Here is a 27,375-nt window from a genome sequence, read left to right on the forward strand (position 1 = left end):
TTTTTTACACACAATTGTCCATTTACAGAGGTATTTCTCCCACTCAGCATGGGTATGTGTAAAAATACACCACAAAACACATTATACTACTTCTCCTGAGTACGGCGATACCACATGTGTGGCCCTTTTTTGCACCCTAACTGCGCTAAAGGGCCCAAAGTCCAATGAGTACCTTTAGGATGTCACAGGTCATTTTGAGAAATTTCGTTTCAAGACTACTCCTCACGGTTTAGGGCCCCTAAAATGCCAGGGCAGTATAGGAACCCCACAAATGACCCCATTTTAGAAAGAAGACACCCCAAGGTATTCCGTTAGGAGTATGGCGAGTTCATAGAAGATTTTATTTTTTGTCACAAGTTAGCGGAAAATGACACTTTGTGAAAAAACACAATTAAAATCAATTTCCGCTAACTTTTGACAAAAAATAAAATCTTCTATGAACTCACCATACTCCTAACGGAATACCTTGGGGTGTCTTCTTTCTAAAATGGGGTCATTTGTGGGGTTCCTATACTGCCCTGGCTTTTTATAGGCCCTAAACCGTGAGGAGTAGTCTTGAAACCAAATGTCGCAAAATGACCTGTGAAATCCTAAAGGTACTCATTGGACTTTGGGCCCTTTAGCGCAGTTAGGGTGCAAAAAAGTGCCACACATGTGGTATCGCCATACTCGGGAGAAGTAGTACAATGTGTTTTGGGGTGTATTTTTACACATACCCATGCTGGGTGGGAGAAATACCTCTGTAAATGGACAATTGTGTGTAAAAAAATCAAAAGATTGTCGTTTACAGAGGTATTTCTCCCACCCAGCATGGGTATGTGTAAAAATACACCCCAAAACACATTGTACTACTTCTCCCGAGTACGGCGATACCACATGTGTGGCACTTTTTTGCACCCTAACTGCACTAAGGGGCCCAAAGTCCAATGAGTACCTTTAGGATTTCACAGGTCATTTTTGTTTCAAGACTACTCCTCACGGTTTAGGGCCCCTAAAATGCCAGGGCAGTATAGGAACCCCACTAATGACCCCATTTTAGAAAGAAGACACCCCAAGGTATTCCGTTAGGAGTATGGTGAGTTCATAGAAGTTTTTATTTTTTTGTCACAAGTTAGCGGAAATTGATTTTAATAGTTTTTTTTTCACAAAGTGTCATTTTCCGCTAACTTCTGACAAAAAATAAAATCTTCTATGAACTCACCATACTCCGTACGGAATACCTTTGGGTGTCTTCTTTCTAGAATGGGGTCATTTGTGGGGTTCCTATACTGCCCTGGCATTTTAGGGGCCCTAAACCGTGAGGAGTAGTCTTGAAACCAAATGTCGCAAAATGACCTGTGAAATCCTAAAGGTACTCATTGGACTTTGGGCCCCTTAGCGTACTTAGGGTGTAAAAAAGTGCCACACATGTGGTACCGCTGTACTCAGGAGAAGTAGTATAATGCGTTTTGGGGTGTATTTTTACACATACCCATGCTAAGTGGGAGAAATATCTCTGTAAATGACAATTGTTTGATTTTTTTACACACAATTGTCCATTTACATAGAAATTTCTCCCACCCAGCATGGGTATGTGTAAAAATACACCCCAAAACACATTATACTACTTTTCCTGAGTACGGCGGTACCACATGTGTGACACTTTTTTGCAGCCTAGGTGCGCTAAGGGGCCCAACGTCCTATTCACAGGTCATTTTGAAGCATTTGTTTTCTAGACTACTCCTCGCGGTTTAGGGCCCCTAAAATGCCAGGGCAGTATAGGAACCCCACAAGTGACCCCATTTTAGAAAGAAGACACCCCAAGGTATTCCGTTAGGTGTATGGCGAGTTCATAGAAGATTTTATTTTTTGTCACAAGTTAGTGAAAAATGACACTTTGTGAAAAAAAAACAATAAAAATTAATTTCCGCTAACTTTTGACAAAAAATAAAATCTTCTATGAACTCGTCATACACCTAACATAATACCTTGGGGTGTCTTTTTTTTCTAAAATGGGGTCACTTGTGGGGTTCCTATACCGCCCTGGCATTTTACAGGCCCAAAACCGTGAGTAGTCTGGAAACCAAATGTCTCAAAATGACTGTTCAGGGGTATAAGCATCTGCAAATTTTGATGACAGGTGGTCTATGAGGGGGCGAATTTTGTGGAACCGGTCATAAGCAGGGTGGCCTTTTAGATGACAGGTTGTATTGGGCCTGATCTGATGGATAGGAGTGCTAGGGGGGTGACAGGAGGTGATTGATGGGTGTCTCAGGGGGTGGTTAGAGGGGAAAATAGATGCAATCCATGCACTGGGGAGGTGATCGGAAGGGGGTCTGAGGGTTTGGCCGAGTGATCAGGAGCCCACACGGGGCAAATTGGGGCCTGATCTGATGGGTAGGTGTGCTAGGGGGTGACAGGAGGTGATTGATGGGTGTCTCAAGGTGTGATTAGAGGGGGGAATAGATGCAAGCAATGCACTGGCGAGGTGATCAGGGCTGGGGTCTGAGGGCATTCTGAGGGTGTGGGCGGGTGATTGAGTGCCCTAGGGGCAGATAGGGGTCTAATCTGATAGGTAGCAGTGACAGGGGGTGATTGATGGGTAATTAGTGGGTGTTTAGGGTAGAGAATAGATGGAAACACTGCGCTTGGGTGGTGATCTGATGTCGGATCTGCGGGCGATCTATTGGTGTGGGTGGGTGATCAGTTTGCCCGCAAGGGGCAGGTTAGGGGCTGATTGATGGGTGGCAGTGACAGCGGGTGATTGATGGGTGGCAGTGACAGGGGGTGATTGATGGGTGGCAGTGACAGGGGGTGATTGATGGGTGATTGATAGGTGATTGACAGGTAATCAGTGGGTTATTACAGGGGAGAACAGATGTAAATATTGCACTGGCGAATTGATAAGGGGGGGTCTGAGGGCAATCTGAGCGTGTAGGCGGGCGATTGGGTGCCCGCAAGGGGCAGATTAGGGTCTGATCTGATAGGTAACAGTGACAGGTGGTGATAGGGAGTGATTGATGGGTGATTGATGGGTAATTAGTGGGTGTTTTAGAGGAGAGAATAGATGGAAACACTGCGCTTGGGTGGTGATCTGATGTCGGATCTGCGGGCGATCTATTGGTGTGGGTGGGTGATCAGATTGCCCGCAAGGGGCAGGTTAGGGGCTGATTGATGGGTGGCAGTGACAGGGGGTGACAGGGGGTGATTGATGGGTGATAGGTGATTGGCAGGTGATTGACAGGTGATCAGTGGGTTATTACAGGGAAGGACAGATGTAATTAATGCACTGGCGAATTGATAGGGGGGGGGGGGGGGGGTCTGAGGGCAATCTGAGCGTGTGGGCGGGTGATTGGGTGCCCGCAAGGGGCAGATTAGGGTCTGATCTGATAGGTAACAGTGACAGGTGGTGATAGGGGGTGATTGATGGGTGATTGATGGGTAATTAGTGGGTGTTTAGAGAAGATAACAGATGTAAACGATACATTTGGGAGGTAATCTGACGGCGGGTTTGCGGGCGATCTAATGGTGTGGGTGGGTGATCAGATTGCCCGCAAGGGGCAGGTTAGGGGCTGATTGATGGGTGGCAGTGACAGGGGGTGATTGATGGGTGATAGGTGATTGGCAGGTGATTGACAGGTGATCAGTGGGTTATTACAGGGAAGGACAGATGTAATTAATGCACTGGCGAATTGATAAGGGGGGGGGGGGGTCTGAGGGCAATCTGAGCGTGTGGGCGGGTGATTGGGTGCCCGCAAGGGGCAGATTAGGGTCTGATCTGATAGGTAACAGTGACAGGTGGTGATAGGGGGTGATTGATGGGTGATTGATGGGTAATTAGTGGGTGTTTAGAGAAGATAACAGATGTAAACGATACATTTGGGAGGTAATCTGACGGCGGGTTTGCGGGCGATCTAATGGTGTGGGTGGGTGATCAGATTGCCCGCAAGGGGCAGGTTAGGGGCTGATTGATGGGTGGCAGTGACAGGGGGTGATTGATGGGTGATAGGTGATTGGCAGGTGATTGACAGGTGATCAGTGGGTTATTACAGGGAAGAACAGATGTAATTAATGCACTGGTGAATTGATAAGGGGGGGGTCAGAGGGCAATCTGAGCGTGTGGGCGGGTGATTGGGTGCCCGCAAGGGGCAGATTAGGGTCTGATCTGATAGGTAAAAGTGACAGGTGGTGATAGGGGGTGATTGATGGGTAATTAGTGGGTGTTTAGAGGAGAGAATAGATGTAAACAATGGATTTGGGAGGTGATCTGATGTCGGATCTGTGGGCGATCTATTGGTGTGGGGGGGTGATCAGATTGCCCGCAAGGGGCAGGTTAGGGGCTGATTGATGGGTGGCAGTGACAGGGGGTGATTGACGGGTGATTGATGGGTGATTGACGGGTGATTGACAGGTGATTGACAGGTGATCAGGGGGATAGATGCATACAGTAAACAGGGGGGGGGGGTGGTCTGGGGGGGGGGTCTGGGGAGAATCTGAGGGGTGGGGGGTGATCAGGAGGGGGCAGGGAGCAGGGGGGGGGATAAAAAAAAAATAGCGTTGACAGATAGTGACAGGGAGTGATTGATGGGTGATTAGGGGGGTGATTGGGTGCAAACAGGGGTCTGGGGGGTGGGCAGGGGGGGGGTCTGATGGGTGCTGTGGGCGATCTGGGGCAGGGGGGGGAGAAATCAGTGTGCTTGGGTGCAGACTAGGGTGGCTGCAGCCTGCCCTGGTGGTCCCTCGGACACTGGGACCACCAGGGCAGGAGGCAGCCTGTATAATACACTTTGTAGACATTGCAAAGTGTATTATACACTTTGTATGCGGCGATCGCGGGGTTAACATCCCGCCGGCGCTTCCGTATAGCCGGCGGGATGTTGCGGCGAGCGAGCGGTGACAGGCGCCGGCGGAGGATCGCGTCACGGATGACGCGATCGCTCCGCCCATGCCCTTAAATGGACCGCCGCCTCTGTGGGTGAGGCCGTCCTGAAGGGCTCCACTTCCCCGCCGCCCCTGTGTAGTGGGCGGTCGGGAAGTGGTTAAAACAGTGCTGAATGGATAAGATATACCGTGTATTGAAATGTGACTAAACCGCCGATTGCAGCCAAGCAAGTCTCCATCCAGTTCTCCTCCTAGTTGCTCGAGCTTCAGTTACTATGCAGCTCCTAGAAGCCGACCCAGCCCAGGCTTCCAACCTATAGGGCTCCTGGGATTTGTCCAGGTTGCTTCAGAGAAACAAGTTGTTTAGAAATTCTTTCTGTGGTCTGTGTGCAAAGTTGCTATGTTTGTGGGAGTTGTTAGAGTAGTTGAGGACTTGCCATTACCTGTTTTAAGGGTTTCTTTGGATAAGGTGCAGGATGTGACCATGAGTTATAGTGTATTATGTAATAAGAACAAGATGCTACAGTCAGTGAAATGCCTTCATTTAGCTGTGCGTGTTGCAGCATTGCTTTATGATCTACCACCTGCCTGGGCTGTCTGTTCACTAATTGCTTTGAGGAGTATTTGCAGCTCACTGCCAGTACGTAATGCGATACCAACTGTCTGCTGTGGGATTGTGAAGTGCTATTCTGGAAGACCTTCAGCGCATGCATTATGTTTGATACGTCACCATGTCTGGTTAGAGGGCTAGACATGTTAATGCACCACTGAACATCATGTCTCTGCATTAAAGCATTGCACCAGGGTCAGACATAAGGGCACCTCTGAATAGCTCACTATAGCAGATTTACCACGTTATGTCACAAGAGTCCTGCAGCTACCTGTTCATCAGCTTCACTGTTCTCCCTATGTGGGTAGGCACTCCATTGCTTTTGACGTGACTGTTCACACCTGTCTTAAAGCGGACCTGAACTTAGAACATCTGCTCTGCTCTAAAAGATACGCAACAGCATAATAACATTTAAACAAAAAACATTTCTTTGTTAAGGCTGATACAAATCCTAAGTTAAATCTCCAGTGTTTCTACTTCCTGAGTCATGGAAGCAGATATATTGTTAGAGGAGCTGTCAGCCATACTATTTCAGAAAACAAACACCTATATAAGTAGATAAATACTTGCTCTACTTACATAACATATGTATTGCACTGTCCACGTTTTGATTTTAGTAATTGGTACTTATCCGTTAGCCGGGCGCATCCAGCAGGTGGCGCTGTTGATGTTAATTCCAATCATAATTACTTCACATCAATCTGTGAATGTAAACCGCCGGATGCGCCCGCTTAAACAGATCAAGCCGCCGGCTTGCTTCGTGTCTCGCTCTTCTCCCCCTCTTACCCTCTCTCCTATAGAACACTGGGGAGGGGACATGCGTGTCCCCCCAGAGTCGTTCGTCGCAATGCCGCGACGAACGACTCTGGGGGGGACACGCATGTCCCCTCCCCAGTGTTCTATAGGAGAGAGGGCAAGAGGGGGAGAAGAGCGAGACACGAAGCAGGCCGGCGGCTTGATCTGTTTAAGCCGGGCACATCCGGCGGTTTACATTCACAGGTTGACGTGAAGTAATTATGATTGGAATTAACATCAACAGTGCCACCTGCCGGATGCGCCAGGCTAACAGATAAGTACCTAGTAATTTTTCTACAGTAAAAAAAGAGAAAATCCTTCTCGCGTTTCCCATTTTAACTGTGGCTATTTTGAAGCCTATTCTGATGTCCTTTCCTACCTTACTCTCCTCTGCCTGATTTGCCCGCCCCTCACTATAGAAAGTGCCTTGTCTCAACATGAGAAATATTGGCCAATCAGAGAGGAACAGAGGTGTGGGAGGGGGAAACAGGAGGGATAGAGACTTCAGCCAATCAGACTGCTTTAAAGGAATTATCAGGCAAAAAAAAAGAAGTTTCACTTACCTTGGGCTTCTACCAGCCCAATGCAGCCATCCTGTGCCCTCGTAGTCGCTCACTGCTGCTCCAGTCCCCTGCCGCCAGCTAGTTTTGTTTTTGCCGACCTCGTGGTCGGCGGGCCACATTGCGTACATTTTTACGCATTCCCGCTGGTGCAAGAACATTAACACATACATTTTTACGTCGGTGGTTCAATGCGTAAAAATTTTTTTTAAGTCGAAGGGTAAGTAAAGAAGCAAACAAGGACAGCCCAGCATGTCCAGGAACTTTCTTTTTGTGTACCAAATTAAAACTGGGGAATGATCATTTATCAACAAGAATAGTAAGAGTGATTTTAACTTTTGGATTGTCTTAGCATCCTTATTACTTGCTTACCAGATAAAAATAAAGAATTGATTTTTTTTTATTTTATGCCCGACAGTTATACTTTAACAGCCTGTGCTTTCATATGAGTTTATCTGTCTTATCTGCCGTGGCAGTCACGTGACACAGGGGAGAGATCAAATTACAAATTGTGATTAGACACATTGAGGGGAAATTAGACAGGCTAGACTCTCTACATACTGGGTGCATTTCTCTGTTTTCCTTTTGTCCTCTGCAAGAGCTCAGGTCCACCTAAAGGAACTGAGCACTATTTAGGAAAAAAACTTGTGAAGTTTGTGAACTGTGTGGGGGGTGATGCATGTATTTGCTTACCTATGGGGACTGCTCTGTTGTTCCCTGCCAATACGGACACCTCCATTCCTCCTCCTCCTCCTGAATTCAGAACTTCCTCTCTGCTCAATAAGATAGGCAACTGCATAATAACCTTTAAAGAAAAACCTCTGTTACAGCTGATACAAATCTTGCAGTGTCTACTTCCTGCTTTTATGGAAGCAGACATATTGTTAAATCTTGTGACTACCAATTAGCTTTCTGCCATGGCAGGCAGCTGACACAGCTGAGGGATCAGTTTACAACTTGTGCTTAGTCACAGATGAGGTGGAATTAGACAGGCTAAACTCTCTAAATACATACAGGGAGCATTTCTATATGTTTCCTTCTGTCCTATGCAAGAGTTCAGGTCCACTTTAACAACAACAAACACACAGAACATTCATATCGCGCTTTTCTCCTGGGCGGACTCAAAGCACCAGAGCAGCAGCCACTAGGACGCGCTCTATAGGCAATAGCAGTGTTAGGGAGACGTGCCCAAGGTCTCCTACTGAATAGGTGCTGGCTTACTGAACTGGCAGAGCCCTTAACCATTACACTATCCAGCCACCGCTGGATAGTACATGTCAACCAACTAGTAATGACTGAATCACAATGATCCCTGTTATACTGTAGCAATGTCACCTGTTGTTACCTTGCTGCATGACTCCCAGGGCTGTGGAGTCTGCACATAACTCATCCGACTCCTCAGGTTATGAAACCACGACTGCGACTCCACAGCCCTGATGACTCCTGCAATGTATATTGATGTAGTGACTATATTTGCACACAATATTGTAGGAGGAGCTTCTGGCTGTTTTCCATGCATTTACATGCAGATGTGACCCTGTTACTGAGGCTTCTCAGGAAGCTCCCCTGGGTAGAGGTATTGTGCCAGTGCAAGTGAACATGTAGCTAGTAAACACTGTATGAATGGCAATTTAAGACAGAGCCTTGCATGACCGGCTCTGTCTTTATCACTGGAAGTAGTCTGTAAATGAATACTGTGAATGGCCTCCCATGCTTTGCAGTGGATTGTTACAGGGAGCCTGTTTGTTATGTAGGTCTCTGGGAAGGGTTTATTTCTAGGCTTTATAGAGTGGTTAGTGGGAGGGCGAGTCCTGATTTCATGGCTCTTTTCCCGCTTTACAGTCTCATGCTGGGACTAGTATGATCATTATTATTAGTGGGGGGTGAGTTGTGTTCTGCTGTGTGTAGATCTGTTGCCATAGTGTAGCTAAGCCATTCATTATGCTGACTAAACCCAGGGAGGTTGATTCACAATGTGGATGTATTGGGGTCCTCACCAATTCACAAAGCAGAATGTCTGCACTCATGCACGGCCCGCAATGGCTTGTGGGAATTCACTAGAAACGTGGTTACTCCTGGGGACAGCAAATGAGGGATAGCAATAAAAATTACTTTTGAAGAAAAATTGAAAAATGTATTTTGCCATTTCTGCCAATCTTGAAAAAGATTTTGTCCACTTCCTGTTTGGACAGGAAGTAATAGAAATTCTCATAGTGCCACAAAACGGCAACAAAAATCCAAAAGATTCTAACCCCTTACCACACCTTATTTTACCCTGCTCCTCTCCATTCCCCCATCAAAGTCTTCAAGTACCTATCTACTGTCAGGTGGGTATAACCCTAGGGGTAATGTTCCAAAAGGTGGAACATTAAAGGGCAACTGATCGAGGAGGGATATGGAGCTGCCATATTATAAACAGTACCAGTTGCCTGGCAGCCCTGCTGATCTTTCATGCATCAGTAGTGTCTGAATCACACACTTGAATCAAGCATGCAGCAAATGTAGTCAAACATCAGATCTGCATGTTTGTTCAGGGTCTATGCCTAAAATGACTAGAGGCAGAGGATCAGCAGAACAGCCAGGCAATCTGCATTGTTTAAAAAGCAATACATATGGCAACATCCCTTTCCCTCTCAGGTCAATTGTCCTATAATGACCTTTGAGACCCCCAGTGATGGTAAATGTGTTTTGCTGTTCAGTTCTGTATATTGTGTATGCTTTAGAAAGGAAGGATCTGTTGTCCTGTCATTGTGCTGGTGGCTGTGTGTGTTACCTCTGTGTAATCCTGCCTTTCCCTTGTTCTTTCTCCCAGTTCCTGAGGATATGTGCCGATCTCTTCCGGTTGGTCCCCTTCCTTGTCTTCATTATTGTCCCCTTCATGGAGTTCCTTCTGCCTGTTGCACTGAAGTTGTTTCCAGATATGCTGCCTTCCACATTTGAGACCAGTTCCAAGAAGGTGAGTAGTGATCTGTGTAACTCAACCTCAGGGCACCAAAGCTACTGCCTTGATTTGGGCCCTCTTTAGTGTTAAAGGGAACCTGAGATGGCCCCAATGCATTTATTTATACGTACCTGGGGCTTCCTCCAGCTCCACGAGGTCCATGACCTCCCTCGCCGTCCTCTCCAGCCCTTCGGTTCACTAGATATACTTGTCAATATTCCTGCCATGCATGCATGCGCAGCTCAACCGTACGCACACTCCCTGTTGTGGTCCTGTGCCTGGGTACCTTCCGAGCCTGTTCAGTAGTATTTTGCAGGCACAGAACGCTCCCAGGAACAGGGGTGCACTGAGCCGAGCCGCGCATGCACAGAGGCCAATGACTGACCGGATTACCAGCGAGGATGTCTACTGAACAGAAGGACCGGAAAGGACAGCGAGGGAGGCCACAGACCTCATGGGGCTGGAGTAAGCACCTGGTAAGTATAAATAAGGCACAGTGTACCATCTCGGGTACAACGCAACTCTCTGCTCATGGTACAACGCAACCCCCTAGGATGGATTCTCCTAGTTGGCGGCAGTTGTTCACTGTACTAGTCTCTTGCCTATCTCCCGACTTTGGATCACAAGCATCCAGCCTTCCACTGAAATGTTACAGCTACTTTTGCTCTAAGTGTCCATAGCGGCATAATATAAGTATTGAATATTTGTTTGTACTCTAACGTTGATAAAACTTTGGCATGACTTTCATGTTTTATTGCCCCTCCAGGAGGAGAGGTTGAAGAAAGAGCTGAGAGTGAAGCTGGAAGTGGCCAAATTCTTGCAGGATACCATTGAGGAGATGGCCCTAAGAAACAAAGCTGCCAAAGGGGATGTGACCACTGAATTCTCTTCATTTTTTCAGAAGGTAATAATTCGTCATGTATGTTCTCACCTTTAACATGAAAATCACGTTTGTATATTTCAGGCCTGTCAAGCAAGTCTGTAATTTTACATCTATTAAAAGTTTGGATGTGTTTATTATGTCGTTTTTTCCCCTGGCCTCTAGTTCTAACAAGCATTTGTGACAGCAGTCACTCAGCTGTGAGTCTGTCTACAAGCTTGTACTGAGTCCAGGAAAACACAGCTATAGGTCTCTTGAAGTCTACCTAGCAACAACTGATGGTCTGCTTGTACCTGAGATGGGGCTTTAAAATGAAAAAATACATACCTGCGGCTCCCTCTAGCCCCTTCCCGGCTTGATCTCTCACTTTGTCTTCCTCAGTCACCTCCTGGTTTGGTCGCAAATGGGCCCGGTAAGCTGTCCAACAGTGCGCTCCCCTGCCACGCTCCCATTGCCGGGAGAGAACGCAGGCGCAGAATGCTGCAGGGAGCGGGGCCGCGCCACGCATGCACAGTTGGACACAGACCAGAGGACTTTCTGGGGCCAATTGCTGAAGAACGAGGAGGCAGAGGACGATGACAAGGAAACATCAGGCTGGAGGGGTCTGGAGGATGAACAAGCAGCAAATTTTTACTTGATTAGCCACAGGCGTGTTTCAGGTGTGTGGCTCACACTACTGATGCCAGATCAACAGGACAGCCAGGCAACTGGTATTGTTTACAAGGAAATAAATATGGCAGCCTTCATATCCCTCTTGCTTCAGGTGTATTTTAAACGTAATCTATTATGAGATCCCAGTCCTTTGCTTTATCTTGGCCAAGGAGTAGAGATCCCCCAATCTGGGATGGAAAAAATTAACTGCTTCAGTTCCATGATAGCTGAATTGGTAAGCCCTTCTCTGTGCTTGCTAACTGCTAGTTAGTAAAAAATGATAGGCGGAGCTAGATTAAACCGTGACCTCACCACTGGAAGGGATCCCTCTACCAGATTTAAAGTATAACTGAGATTGTGCAGCATTTATGCTTACCTGGGGCTTCCTCCACCCCCACGAGGTGAGTCGGCTCCCTTGCTATCCTCTCCGGCTGCTCCCTTCACTAATAGTCTTCCGGTAATCTGGCCAGTCATTTGCTTCTGCGCTGCCCGGCCATGCGTGCACCCCTGGTATCCTCCTGTTCCCGGACACTCCCAGGTGCGGTGTGCAGAAGAGCATGGCCAGACAGAATCCCGGGAGAGATTACACACCTCATGGGGCTGGAGGAAGACCCAGGTAAGTATAAATACACACATTCTAGTTATCTCTGGTTTTAAAGCTGGATTGTCACCATAAAAATCAAATTTAAACAAACTGGTCTGATTGTATTACTGTAAGTGATAAAGATACTAATCCTGCATTGAAAACATTTTCTGCTGTTATGGTTTGGAGTTATCACATACCTTAGGAGCACTGGCCCTTTAAGTGCCATTGCCAAACAGTTGCATGCTTGGGGTCTTTTTACATAAGACAGTGCATTTTCTAGTATAGTCCTCAGTGGGGAGTGTCTGCAGACTCTGGGAGGAGGGCGGGTAACGAATACACAATTAGCAATAGGAGAAAAAAGTGAGGGAGGAAATGTCAGGACGACAAAGGGAGCAAAGATGGAAACTGCCTAGAATAGGATTCTCTGCTTTTCCTTTATAAAATTGACAGGAATCGTAATGTGGACAGTGCAATACATCTATTATGTATGTAGAACTAGTATTTATCTACTTATATATGTGTTTTTTTTTTTATTTCTAGGTTAGCATGGGTGTCACTTGTTCTTTAAAAAAAATGTGAACAGTGATGATTGTAGTTGTGGAGCAGACATCAGGAAACAGTAATGGGAGATTTTCACCTGGCTGTTAAATTGAGTCTTATGCATGGTACACACCATGCAATTTACCCTCAGATCTATGTGTTGAATCGATAATTTCCGTCATGTCCGATCTGCTCCAGATCGAGAACAGGATTGATTTTCAGATAGTTACTGCACAAAACCGATCCTATTCTCGATATAGAGCAAATCAGACATGATGGAAATTATCAACTCGACCACTCGATCTGATGATAAATTGCATGGTGAGTACCCGGCATAAATAATTCTTACCATCGAGGTCGTTGTTCTTCCTACAATGGGGTCTATTTATAAAAAGATGTGCGGTTAAAAAAAAAATCTGGTCGGGAAAATACCGCATTCAGTATTTTAGACTTTTGTGTGCTAATTCATAAAAATGTTCACAGCTGCAATAGAAGTGTGATGATTTACCGAAGTAAACTGTTGATAACATGAGAAGAGTAGCTGCCTGAATTGTTACATTAGTTGCTGTGCTCCATGCAGAGACAGCATTACAATAAAAGAGGCTTCCCAACTTCCGGTTAGATGTACATGTTTTGTAATACTGCCTCTGCTTGCACTGAATCTTCTCTGGATCGGTCTGTCTATTAGTCTTTCTTAACAATCTATTTAAAGAGACACTGAAGCGAGACTAAATCTCGCTTCAGGTCTTATATATAGCAGGGGCACGTGTGCCCCTGCTAAAACGCCGCTATCCCGTGGCTTAACGGGGGTCCCTTCACCCCCAACCCACCCCCCGCAAAAGTTGGTCGTAAAATGGTCGCTGGTAATCTTCTTCCTGGAGGCAGGGCTAACGGCTACAGCCCTGCCTCCCAGCGCGTCTATCAGACGCGCATCGCCGCCTCTCCCCCGCCCCTCTCAGTGAAGGAAGACTGAGAGGGGCGGGGGAGAGGCGGAGATACGCGTCTGACAGACGCGCATGGGGCAGGGCTGCGGCGGTTAGCCCTGCCCCAACCAGGAAGCGCTTCCCTCGCTGCACGGAGGGGGTTTGGGGGGACAGGGACCCCCGTTAAGCCGCGCTATAGCGGCGTTTTAGCAGGGGCACGCATGCCCCTGCTAGCTATGAGGTCTGAAGCGAGATCTATTCTCGCTTCAGACTCTCTTTAAATGCCACAGCTTAGAAGAACTTCAAGAAACTTTACACAGGCATTGAGGGGTTCACCTCCAGCTTAAAAACAGGAACCCAAGAGGTTAAACACAGCCGAAGGTATTCCGGGGAAGCTTTGTTTGTTCCTATCGCTCTGCTACTACTGCCTGGTGAGGAGATCTCACTGCTTCTGCTTGTGTCACACAGTCCCGCACAGACGCTCTTATCACCACTTCAAAGCAGGCGGTATTCTTCGTGCCATTATTGCCTGTTCTAATCTTTATGAATTAACATTTACTGACATGTGTTGAGGTAATTACTGCACAAGTCGGTAATTTACCGCATTGCTCGGGGATTTCAGCTTTTCATGCGGTAACAGCTTTTATGACATTTTCCTAAGTGCTCAGTAAAGTCAGCTGTTTTATGCATTACCAAATGCGGTAATGCTTTATGAATTGACCCCAAGTGTATAACCTGGTCAAACCTGACCTCCGCAGCTATTGGCCATATCAGGAGAGTAGAGGAAGGAAGCTGTGCTGCAGTGGCAAGCACATCTGGTCATGAAACAGGCCTTGTCCACAACTTTGCTTCTTTACACCATTTGTATAATTTATCAGCTTGATTGCTATTAGAATTATCCATGTTTACTTTAATTTTAGGTTTAGTTGAGCTTTAGTGGAAACCTGAGTGATATGGAAGCTACTATGTTTTTCTTTTGTTGATTCTCTGCTTCTATTACGTTATGAATCCAATGCAAAGCTGCGTTTGTCCTGACTTTACTTTGACTCCGCTGGCTGCATGCCTGTTACATGATTACTTAGAGCCAAGCTCAAGCCAAAGGTCAGCATAACAAGCTAGAGAGTTCTTTTCTTCTTTAAAGGAGTACTGTAGGGGGGAAAAAATGAGTTTAACTTACCCGGGGCTTCTAATGGTCCCCCGCAGACGTCCTGTGCCCGCGCAGTGGTTTTCTAAGGTGGTCTTCTTGATACAGATTGTTTGGTATGTAGTTTAAAAGCAATCGTAAAATGGCATAAAAGTATAAAAGATAAAGTGATTGTATGAGGTTTGTGGAACCGGTAAGACCTTTATGGGAGAATGGTAATTCTGGAAGATCCAGTTCCTTGGCAGCTTAGTTACGCGGTCGATAAACCAGAGGTTACAGAGATTCCTGTAAGAGTGATGAGATAAGAGGCGATTAACGCCGCTGTCCTCTCAGCCTTAAGATTATGAGCAATTTTACATAATATATATATATATATATATATATATATTACATAATAGTAGAAAATACAAAGCAGAGAAGATAGAAATATCAACAGTAAAAAAAAAAAAAAAAAAGCTTAATTATGGCTTACTAGATGATAGCTCCTAGTTAGTCATAGACTGAGGAGCTATGTGAGAAGACACTCTATCCCGGTTAGGGGGGTAAGAGTGTTGTCAGATTCATTAACGGTACACGGGTGAAGACCGTCCCAGGAGGGGATGAGGTATATGTTGGGTAGCTATGCTCTCTATAGTTATATAAGGTGAGTCGGTGTCTATGATTTAATCGTAGGGGTATGCGTGGGTTCCTTTAGGTGTTATATCCTTAGGCCTCCTCTCGTATGGACCTGGATACTCCTCTAGAGCATGCCTTGTCCAGCCATGGTTGCCATACTTTGATGAAGTGGTCGAAATGGTCAGAGATTCTGGCGTTCAGTTGCTCACATTGCATAATGTAGTTAATTCTATCACAAACTTGCCTATATCTTAGATCTGGTTGAAGCCATAAATGGGCTATATGCATTTTTGCGGCTAAAGCAATGTATTGTGTTAGTTTGTGGAAAGCATAGGGGATTTCTAAAGGTTTATAGCCCAGTAAAAATATCTTAGGGTCGAAATTTATTGAAATATTTAGGTCGTTTCGTATAAATGCATGAATTTTTCTCCACATTTTAGATGCTTTTGGACATGTCCAAAATGTATGATAAAGGAAGCCTATATCTGGGCAGCCTCGGTAACACCGAGGGGATTTAGTGTTGTCAAATCTATGAATTTTTTGTGGTGTCATGTAGACCCTATGGAGCAGTTTTATTGAGGTTTCAAGCCCTGAGCTGTATAGGCTTCCTTTAGATAATGTTTCCATACATTCTAGCCATGTGGTATCGTCTAGCTCTTCTCCTTTATCTAATTCCCAGTCTGCTTGATATTTATGGCGGAAAGACTGTGATGGCTGGTTGAATATTGAATAAAGTAGCGATAGGATACCCTTTCTGGTCGGATCATTAAGGCATATGCGTTCAAATTCAGTAGTGGTAATGTTTCCCCTGTGAGTGGAGAGAGACGAGGCAAAGTGATATATTTGATATGTGCGAAAATATTCGCTCTGTTGATTAGGACTAATGTCCTTCAGTTGTTGGAGTGTTGGTAATTTTATAGTTATATAAGATGTCCTTTACAGTGCATAAGTTTGCATTTGTCCATTTTAGAAATGCTTGATGATTGAGCCCTGTAGGAAAATCAGGGTTCCCACAGATTTCTGTTAGCATTGAGGTTTTGGACTGTAAGTTATACTTCTTTCTCATCTCTCTCCAGACACCCAGAGTGTGAAGGACAGTTGGAGCTATGTCTCGTAGCTGAGTTAACTTCCAGGTCCGAGACCACAGCAGTCCTACGCCTGAGCATTTTAAAAGATTGTTTTTGGGAAGCAGAATGGTTTGGGTTTGGATACTTCCTGTCATCAGTGGAAGATTTTCATTCACTTCCTGTTCCAATGACACCCAGTGCTCTTCTGTGCATTGCACCTGCTGGACTGTATTTGCCATGTATCCCACAGGGCAGATTACTGGCTCCAACATGGATCTGTAAAGTTCCTTCCTACCAATACAATCTAACCAAGGGTAAACTGAGTGAATGTACTTTTGGTGGTCCGTCATATTACATATATGTGGTAAGATTGTATCATCAAAACAGGCCAAACTATGAACTGGTCAGGAAGCTCCGACCCAGGCTTGGGATTACCGCTAGCAGCGTGTTTTTGTGTTTCACCCCAAACCTGGGTCGGGAATTACATTAGGGGGTAAAGGGTGTTTAGAGGAAAGGCAACATATACCGTCCATAGTGACATCTAGTGCATTATGTAATTCTGTCTCTATAGGGTGCATTATGTATTGCCTTTATCTGGTACATCATGTTATGTCTCTATAGGGTGCATTATGTATTGCCTTTATCTGGTGCATTGTCATTTGGCAGTAAACCTTCGCTGATTATTTTTTTACCCTCCAGATCCGCAGCACTGGAGAAAGGCCAAGTAATGAGGAGATTTTAAGGTTCTCCAAGCTATTTGAGGATGAGCTGACCCTCGACAACATGTCCAGGCCACACCTTGTAGCTCTGTGTAAACTCCTGGAACTGCAGTCCATCGGGACAAATAACTTCCTGAGGTTCCAACTAACTATGAAGCTGCGATCCGTTAAAGCTGATGACAAAGTACGTTGTTAAGTTTATGTTCGCTTCATGTTCGCATTAACAAACATATTAAATAGTGAGATAATTTTTATGTGTAGTACAGCTAAGAAAAAGAACATTGGTAGCAAATAATAGTCTCATATGATTTTCCATTACAGGAAGAGTAAAAAAAACGAATAGACTCAACTTGGGTCCGATACAGTCCTGTTTTCTGAAGCACTTAGAGACTCTGTAACAAAATTTTCAGCCTTATTTCTCCTATGCTACAAGTTCCTATACCTGTTCTTATGTGCTCTGGCTTACTGCAGCCTTTTCTAGTTGCTCTGTCCCTCTAATATATCCTATCTTCTTTTCTTTGTCAAGCTTTGTTGACCCAGAGAGGAAGGAGCTGCCTCTGCTGTGATGGGGACAAGTTATGCACACACCCTCCAGGCTCACGACTGTGTGCTTTATTTATCACTCACAGACAGGTCCCTGCTCTCAGTCTCAGCTGTGTCTGTGAGGCTGTGGGAGAAGGGAGCTGCCTGTTACACACTGACAATTTGTTACCCAGACACAAGTGCAGAGCCCAGACTCCTGGCTCAGAAGAAACAGCTGTGTTTATAAAGGAGTCTGAGGATTCTTGTCACGCTTCAGTGGCACAGAGCCGCAGAGGCAGAAGGTAAAACTTTTTCTAAATTTGCACACAACATCTGAATATTGCGGCGAAGAATGGTGAAAATGTCACAGAGGGGGCTAGGAGATTTCCCCGAACAGGCTGATATGTTTATTTATACAACATTTCTTCAATACAGATCCTCTTTAAACAGCCAAGAAACAGTGAGACACAAGTTTAGACAAGGTTTTACTGCTGTAAAGTTCAAAGGGTCATTAGCTCTGCTCTGTTTTATAGCTTAAAATAGTGTGGTTTTAAAACGGCAACTGTGACAGTTTGATGCAATGTTATATAAAAAAATATATATATACCGAGACTCTTTTCTTTGCTACTAATGTTCTATTCATTATCCGTACTACACATACAATTCATTATATCAGAAGGTTTTGGATTTTTTTTCGCTTCAGGTTTGCTTTAAACATTTAGTTGTAATTTCAGCTTTTGCTCTTGAGGCCCAAGGACTTTAACCTAAAGCCTGTCTACTTTCTGTGTACAACAGCTGATTGCAGAGGAGGGAGTGGACACACTGAATGTAAAAGAACTACAGGCAGCATGTCGTGCCAGAGGAATGAGAGCGCTCGGCGTCACAGAGGAACGGTTACGAGAACAACTGAAGCAGGTCTGATATGGTTTTTCTGAGAGTCACGTGACACTTGCTGACGGCAGGGATGATGGGACATCTGGTAGTAAGGAGTGATAAAATATTTACCAGCACATATCTATTCCTTGTAGCTATCACTTCATTTGGGAGTGATGCACCATGGTAGTGATTAGCGCTCTCCCCTTGCAGCACTGGGTCCCTGGTTTGAATTCCAGCTAGGGCACTATAGGCATAGTTTGTATGTTCTCCCTGTGTCTGCATCGGTTTCCTCCTCCTGTTTTTTTTTTAAATGTTCTTTTTGAATTCTGTTTTCATTGTCCAAAAGTACATAGCTACATAGTTATTTGGGTTGAAAAAAGACATACGTCCATCGAGTTCAACCAGAAAATAAAGTACAACATCAGCCTGCTACCTCACAAATCCCTGTTGATCCAGAGGATGGTGTAGACATAGACATTTCAAAGCTAGTACATCAGATAAGGTGGCAACTGTACCTATAAATTCAGGGCCGGATTTACCATAAGGCACTGTAGGCACGTGCCTAAAGGTGCCTGATAGAAAGGCGGCTCACTCTGCTCCTTGAGTTCCTCCCTCCTTCCATATGCAGAGTCCTGATCAGTGAGTAAATAAGAGGTTACTCACCCAGCTCTCTGCATTCCTCTGACCAGATCTCCTTTCAGTCAGGGGCAACTTAATACTGATTGTACCTCTGGCTACCTAATACTAATGGACACCTGTAGCTACCTATGATAGGCAAGGGAAGTATGGGGGAAGCGACAGCTGGGCCAGGCAGAACACATGCGGTGCAGTTTGGTGGGGGGGGGGTTGTAGGTTCATGGAAGGGGAAGCGTAAGGAACCAAGGATATCTGTGCCTATAGGCTCCTGTGACGTAAATCTGGGCCTGCCTATAATACCTGGTACACACCATGCAATTTCCCATCAGATAGATGGGTCAAATCGATTATTTCCAACAAGTCCAATCTGATTTCCGATCGATTTTCGGAATCATTTTGTATTGCAGTGATCGGAAAATCGATTAGGAAAACGATATCGATTCGACCTGTCTGATGGGAAATTGCATGGTGTGTACCAGGCATATCAGAACACTGCAAAGAAAAACAAACGTTTCTCCTTCCCCCTCCCTAACCCAACACCCGATAGGAGGACCCCCCCACCCCATCAGTGTGAACCAGATACTCTCCCAATACCTTTTGTTTTAAGAAGGTAAAATTATATTCAGCTGAAATAATACGTTTAGATACAATTCCCAGGCGTTTCATTAAGGTAAACAGTGTTGGTTATTCACATGGAAAGCAGCCATGACATACTCAGAACAGACAGGTGGATAAACAGTTGAAATCAAGCATATGGGAAATGTATTACCTGCCTAATGACTTGCAGATCTGTCAAGCAGGTCCCGAGATTCTGATTGCTGTAGATAGCCCAGGCAGGTGACACAACCAGCTTCCTGACCGCATGTCCTTCCCTGTTGCCCTCTTAGCAAACACAGATGCGTTATAGCTCCATCTGATGATCTGCTGAACTTTGAAGAGCAGCAGCACACTGGTGACATAGCGGTCTCCATGGGTGTAACATCAGCTACCTGTATCATCCAGCAAAATTGTGGAGGCCCCACCCTTCCTGGTGTCATGGCCAGTAATCTGCAAATTTGGCTCTCCAGCTGTTAAGGAACTACAAGTCCCACAATGCATTTGCCTTTCCCATTTATAATATTAGTAGGATTTGGGTTTTTTTTCTGAGCGGATGACCTGCCAGTTTCCAGCAGGTGGCGATGCAGGTGAACCACAAAATTTGCGAATTCAATAGATAAGGGCAAACCCAGCAGCGGTATGAAGAAGAGGGTTCCTGTAATTGTAAAGAAAATATTTATAAGCATAAAGGTGGGCACTAACGATACAATTTGCCAAACGATTCTTCATATGAACGATCAGAAATGATCGTTTGGGACCACTATTGGAAAAAATCTCCTAACCAATTAGTCTCATGAAATTTATCAAATTTTCAGATCGATCCCATTAACCACTTAAGGACCAGGGGATTTTGTACTGATCGGTGCTGCGTGGGCTCTACAGCCTGCAGCACCGATCAGGAATGTGGCAGGGCGATCAGACTTCCCCCCCCCCCCCCTTTTTTCCCCACTAGGGCGATGTCCTGCAGGGGGGGTCTGATCGCCGCCGGCTACTACTGATTTGCGGGGGGGCTCCTCAAAGCCCCCCTCCGCAGCGTTTTCCGGGCTCCCCTGCTTTCCCTCCCTCTCCCTTTACCTCTGAGCAGCGCAGGACGGATATCCGTCCTGCGCCTGATAGGATAGGCTTCTGCCTATCAGATGCCGGCGATTCCCGGCCAATCAGAGGCCGGGGATCGCCGATCTACGTCACGGCAGCAGCACCATGTGATGTAAACAGCGGGGATTCCTTCCCCGCCTGTTTACATTATGCGTGTGAGCCGCGATCGGCGGCTCGCACACTGTTCACGGAGGCAGTCTCCGTGAACCGGCATGGAAAGGCCGCTCGGGCATTTCCATGCTATACCACTATCGGCGTTAGGCGGTTGTTAAGTGGTTAATCTGACCAGATTGGTTAGGAGATTTTTGTCAATTAGTGGCCCCAAACGATCTTCTTTTCAGATTGTTCCAGATTGTTCATAAACGATTGTGCGGTAAATTTTATTAAGTCCGAACCCACTACGCGATTTTTCTGACAACCGCCGGGGGCGTTGCTGGAATCTATCTTCATGCCTCGTGAGGGGAGTATTCAGCTCTAGTGGCCACTTTTATTTTTACTTAGATCAAGGGGCCTAAACCGCATAATAGATTTTGCTTCTAGCATGTTCCTTTTTTTTTTATCTTTTGCTCGGTAAAACGTATTTTTAGGTCTTTAAACTGTAGTAATTCCTTATTCTTTCCTTTTGCTGTTTCAGTGGTTGGATCTGCACCTGAACCAGGAAATCCCCACATCGTTGCTGCTATTGTCCCGAGCTTTGTATCTCCCTGAAACTCTCTCTCCAGCTGATCAGCTGAAATCCACGCTGCAGACTTTACCGGAAAGCATGGTATGTACTCCATCAGCCTTTCATGTCAGCAGATGTACAGTCAGTGTGCATATGGAGCTGCTGTCAGTCCAGTCACATAGAGAATGTTCTGATTTCAGGGGTGTGAGAAGATGAATGGTGTGTAGATTTGTATTTGACACACACAGGAACCTTGTGACATTTTGCTGTATATTTTCAGTCTCCTCACTGGTGTGCAAGTTACATAGTTCCAAGTAGCAAAATGATTTGCAAAATATCGCCCTGGCACAGGAACATTACAAAAAAAAAAATGAATTGCCAGTTTAATGCACAATTTGTCAAGAAAACATCCACACCATTTTAGTTTTTTTGTATAATTAAAGATTTGCTGTTTGTGTTTTATTAACCTCTTGAGGACTGCAGTGTTAAACCCCCCCTAAATACCAGGCAATTTTTCTCAAATTTGGCCACTGCAGCTTTAAGGCCTCGCTGCAGGGCTGCGCTGCACAACTCGGCACACTTGTGATTTCCCCCCCCCCCCCCTTTCTCCCCACCAACAGAGCTCTCTGTTGGTGGGGTCTCATCGCTCCCCAGTTGTTGTTGTTGTTTTTTTTTTTGTTTATAGATTTATTTTATTATTTTTTAAATAAATCTGCCTATTTTTTTCTTATTTTTTTATTACCCCCTCCCTCCCCCGCCAGCTAATCAGCGTGATAGGCTGTCTTAGGCTTCAGCCTATGACAGCCGATCACTTCCCTGCCTCTGGAGGGGACAGCCCTGTCACACGGCTGTCCCCAGTACAGCGCTGCCTTAGATCGCAGCCCTGTACAGGGTAATTAGACGGTCTTTTCGCTGTCTAACAGTCTCCACAATTGCCGCTGGGAGACTGAAGGAGCTGAGCTGAGCTCCGCCATCCAAGCAGGGATGCACGTGCGATCTCCTGCAAACCACGCCCCAAGGACCTTATGCCGTTGGACGGTCCTGGGGCTGCCGCCGCGTCCATGCCCATCGGCGTTGCGCGGTCAGCAAGTGGTTAAAGGACAACTGTAACGAGCGGGATATGGAGGCTGCCATGTCTATTTCCTTTTGAATAATGCCAGTTGCCTGGCAGTCCTGCTGATCTCTATGGCTGCAGGAGTGTCAGAATGGCACACCTGAAACAAGCATGTAGCTAATCTTGTCAGATTTTTAGCAGAAACCTGCTCTTCATATGCTAGTTCAGGGTCTATTGCTAAAAGTATTATGCCTGGTACACATCATGCAATTCCCTGTCAGATTAATGGGTCAAATCAATCATATCTGACAGGTCCAACCTTATTTCCTTTTTCCAACCTAATCATTTTTCGGACTGCTTTTGTACAGAGGGGATTGGATAAACAATCAAAAATCATATCGGACTTATCGGAAATGATCGATTCGACCCATGGATCTGATGGGAACTTGCATGGTGTATACAAGGCATTAGAAGCAGAGGATTAGCAGGATGAATTTGCATTGTTTAAAAGGAAATAAATGTCAGCCTCCATATCTCTGTCACTTCAGGTGCGCTTCAAAGATTTAGTTCCTCCTCCGTATTAAATTCCAGTCCATTATTTTTATTTTTTTGTTTCATAAAAAAAAAAAAAAAAAAAAAACAGAAAACTAAACGTGTGTATTTATGAACGAGATAAACAGAGGAACACCAAGAGCCCCAATAGTGTAGTATGTATTGACAAAGGGGGTAATGACAAACAGTAATGGTTGTTCTACTCACAAACATGGGTCACCAATAGGCAACCACTGTAAAGGCAGGTGGGGAGATTATCCTGACCCCACTCAGGAATAAGAAGTCACTCTCTGTAGATAGTAGAAAAGGGTCGCAACCCTCCACCAAGGGTGGATACAATATTATATAAGAGAGAACAGAGGTGCCAAAAGGATAAAAGGGGTTTTAAAGGAGCTTAAAAGCCAAAACTTGGTAGTTAGAGGAGGCAGTGGTGGACTTACCTCCTCCAAGCAGACACAACACGACTGTACATTCAGTCTATTTATTAACGAACTCCAGATAAAACAAAGCAACGCGTTTCACGGGTCAGCGCCCGCTTCCTCAGGCAATAGAAAAAGGAGTTACAGCTGCAAATGACAGAGATCAGAGGGGATATTGTTTCTGCTATAATGCATCCTACATTTAAAACTTCAATCATTGAGTGACAAACATGTGCAAAATAATATAGTACATTGACAGCAAAGTTACAGTATTTTGTATTATAGAATTGTTATGTTGGTGGGCTGTGTTGGTGGGGGGGTTAAAGAATTTGGTAGAGAGAGAGGGGGGGGGAGAACCACACAGGGGTGGGGGTTAGGGGAAACCTAGGAGGGGGAGGGGAAGACCAAGGGAATGGTGTGTGTCAGGAGTAGGGGGGGGGGGGGGGGAAGAGGGGGGAAAAAGAAAAGGAAGGGGTTTATCTATTGTGGCCATGGGACGTGCAAGTTACAGAGCAAGTAGCATCAGAGGTGACTGTAGGTCAAAGATAGTAAAAAGAGTGTGAATGGCAGCAAAACTAGCGAAACAGTGGCAGCAAAACCGACATACCCCAGTATGGGGTTAGAAGATATGGATGGCAGCCGTAAATACAAGATGTAAGTGGATAAACCCATAAGGACTTACCATCTAGCAAAACAAACGACACTCGGCGCCTCTGCAATGGCAGAGAGTGTCTGAGCATGCTAAATAGTGTGCAGGATGTGACATCAATTAGAGAGAGGAAGTGCATCAGTGGGCGGAGCCTGCAAGGACTTACCCTTTTAAAGAGTCAGGCCGCCATCTTGGAAGAGGCATGCCTGGTCCTCAGTACTGATGGGCCGCCATGTTGGAGGTGGCCCAGATACACGGCAGTAACTTCAACATTTGCCAAAAAGATATATTAAAAAAGGGCATAATAAATAGCAGATATTAACCAGGTCTTGATAAAAAGCATACACATAAATCTACATACAACATATAGCTTATAATAGTAAAAGAACAAAGTAAAAGGTCTATGTCACATTTGTATTAAAAGAAAAGTGGTCTGATGTTGGTTGAAAAATTCACTATTAAACTTATGGTAGATCCATGGTATGCTTTAAAAAATTTTGGGAACGTTGCTGGAAGTGGTGTGTGTGTGTGTGTGTGTGTGTGTGTGTGTGTGTGTGTGTGTGTGTGTGTGTGTGTGTGTGTGTGTGTGTGTGTGTGTGTGTGTGTGTGTGTGTGTGTGTGTGTGTGTGTGTGTGTGTGTGTGTGTGTGTGTGTGTGTGTGTGTGTGTGTGTGTGTGTGTGTGTGTGTGTGTGTGTGTGTGTGTGTGTGTGTGTGTGGTGGGTAATAAGGGGTTGGGGGGGGGGTTCCTGTTTTCAACATAGATTAACATAGTCTTAATTTGATAAGTACAACAATCAAAGCAGCATATAGCCAACAGTATTAAAAAGTGTGGAATAAAACGTTAATGAAAAATAGGTATGACGTTTTGGTTAAAAAAACACTATTGTACTTATGGTAGATCAACGTTATGCTGGTGTGTTGTTAAAGTTGCCAAATATGATTTTCGGGGAGGGGGGGGAGAAAAGAGAAAGGGAGAGGGTTTGGGGTTGGGGGAGTTTTTTTCTGTTTACAACATAGATTAGCAGGTGTGAAATAAAACGCTTATGAAAAATAGGTCTGACGTTTGGTTAAAAAAAACACACCATTGTACTTATGGTAGATCAACGGTAAGCTGAAGTATCATTAAAGTTGCCAGATATGATTTTCGGAGGGGGGGGGATGAAAAGGTGGGGGAGTAAAAAAGGGGTTGATGGGTGTTTTTAACCAGAAATGTTTTTAACCAGTCGTTCAGACAAAATTTAAGAAATAACATTAACATAAACATAAAACTGGTACAACATAAAATTCTTATTTTCAATCTGCATAAAAGTAAGGATAAAACATAATACTATAAAATTATAAAAAGAGAGGACTAATTAAAAATCAACGGAACAAAAGGGATGCATTTATGAAGAGGGTAATGGAAAGCCTGCAAAGGATTCGCTGCAAAGCATTTTCAGATATTTTTCGGACTATAAAGCTGGCCACGAACGGTCCAATTTCTAGCGAAAAATCGTTCGAGCGATCAGAAATTCTGATCGGATTGGTTCTAAATAATCTCTATTGGTGGACACAATCGATTATGAACGAGTGAAAAAAATGTCGCCCGAATGAATTTTCGTCGAACGAAAATTTGGATTTTCTTGGTGGTCGTGATAGATAGGAAGCAATAATTGGTTAGTTGATGGTGTAGTGAACGATTTTTCATCCGATCAGAATTTCTGATCGCTCAAACGATTTTTCGCTAGAAATTGGACCGTTAGTGGCCAGCTTTAGATGCTCCTGACCATAAGACGCACCTAGGTTTAGAGGACAAAGACCAGGGGAAAAAATATATACTAAACCTGGTGCAGCCATGGTGAAGGGGCATCTTGTGGATTATGCCCCCTTTGCACCTCATGACCTCTTGTGTCCCCCATATATCCGCCTCTGTCCCCCTTGTGTCCTCCTCTATGCCCCTTTGTGTCCCCCCGTGTCCTCCTCTGCATGGGCACAGTACAGAGAGTCCCCAACATTGCGGAGGGTTGGGGGTTTGTATTGGCAGCCGTTCACAAGTCAGAGACTCCCTGCATTTGGACTATAAGATGCAGTGACTTTTTTCCCCCACTTTTGGGGGAGAAAAAGTGAGTCTTATAGTCCAAAAAATACAGTATTTTGTTTTGTACATGGCAAATATTTTCCCTCTCTATAGTGAATTGAGGAAGATTTGCGGAAATGTGAAGTGACGTTTTTAAAGCAAACCTGAACGGAAAATAAATTTATAAGATGTTTGACTGTATGTGTTTTGCTAATGGTAAATACAACATTAGTCTCATATTTTTATTTTCAGTTTAAAGGCTTCATTTTTGAAACCTATTTCTAAACAGCAGCTGTGAGAGTCTGATGGAAAATGTGCTTCAGTTGCAAAATAAACAGTAATGACACACAAGTAATGACTCGTTCGAACTTTTCAGCTCTAATGCTATGTACACATGATGCGTTTTTTTGGACGATTTTTAATCCGATTGATTTTGGATTTGATTTTCCTGTCGATTTCCCGCACAAAAATCTATTTCCATTCACTTCTGTGAGAAATCGACCAGAAAAACGATCGAAAATATCGGACATGATGGAAATTATCTATCGAACCATCTATCTGACACAAAATTGTATGCTGTGTACCTAGCATTAGATGCTTGCAGCCATCTTTTCTCAACCTTATGAGAGTCTTTTGCCTTCTATTTACTTTTCAGGACAGTGGCTGAATCCCACAAGCTGCTTGATAAAGCTTATTTGCATGTATAACAGCAGTAGTTTTCTAAAAATCTTCATTTCCCCCCTTATTACACTATACTGCAGCTACTACAGCTGCCGCCGTGTATAATGCAATATTTAGTTGAATCTGTAAGCAGCGCACTGCTATTTTTAGCCTACACCGCTTTCCATTGATTTGTTTCTCAAATCTAATCTCTTGCATTCAGAGATGGGGGGGGGGGGGGGGGAATCTCAGCAACCTGGACAGCTCAGCTCAGTACTGCAAAGCTCGCTGATTGATAAGGCTGCAGGAGAAAATAAAACTAAAGTTGTTCACTCTTTCAGTAATTTTTTTCTTTACACCTCGCTCCACATCTCTTAAAGCAGGGTTTCTCGACATTTTATTGGTATGTACCCCTTTTAAAACCCTGCAATCACCAAGTACCCCCAGGCATAGTAAATGTTATCACAAGTACCCCTTGACAAATATGTATTTAATCGTAGTACATTATAATTGGTTCTAAACAATTTCCAAACATTTACTATTGCTTTTAATTAGCTAAAATGCAAATTTGGTATTGTTTAAATAAGATGTATCATCTTTTCAAACTCTAAATTTGTTATTCTTGGTTAAGTATATCAAGCCTGAGTACCCCCTGGAACCATCAAAGTACCCCCTGGGGTACACGTACCACACGTTGAGAACC

At 44.8% G+C, this 27,375-nt stretch overlaps 1 protein-coding gene across 2 annotated transcripts in view; it reads left to right on the forward strand.

Moving 5' to 3' along the window:
- Positions 1-27,375, forward strand: part of LETM1 (leucine zipper and EF-hand containing transmembrane protein 1) — an 88,850-nt gene that overhangs the window by 39,311 nt on the left and 22,164 nt on the right. For both annotated transcript variants that reach the window (XM_068276186.1, XM_068276194.1), the window contains exons 4-8: positions 9,638-9,781; positions 10,533-10,670; positions 16,872-17,075; positions 18,209-18,328; positions 21,252-21,383. In XM_068276186.1, coding sequence (XP_068132287.1) covers positions 9,638-9,781; positions 10,533-10,670; positions 16,872-17,075; positions 18,209-18,328; positions 21,252-21,383 — 738 coding nt within the window. The remainder of the gene's footprint in view (positions 1-9,637; positions 9,782-10,532; positions 10,671-16,871; positions 17,076-18,208; positions 18,329-21,251; positions 21,384-27,375) is intronic.

Source organism: Hyperolius riggenbachi, chromosome 1 (assembly GCF_040937935.1).
Source record: "Hyperolius riggenbachi isolate aHypRig1 chromosome 1, aHypRig1.pri, whole genome shotgun sequence".
NCBI lineage: Eukaryota > Metazoa > Chordata > Amphibia > Anura > Hyperoliidae > Hyperolius > Hyperolius riggenbachi.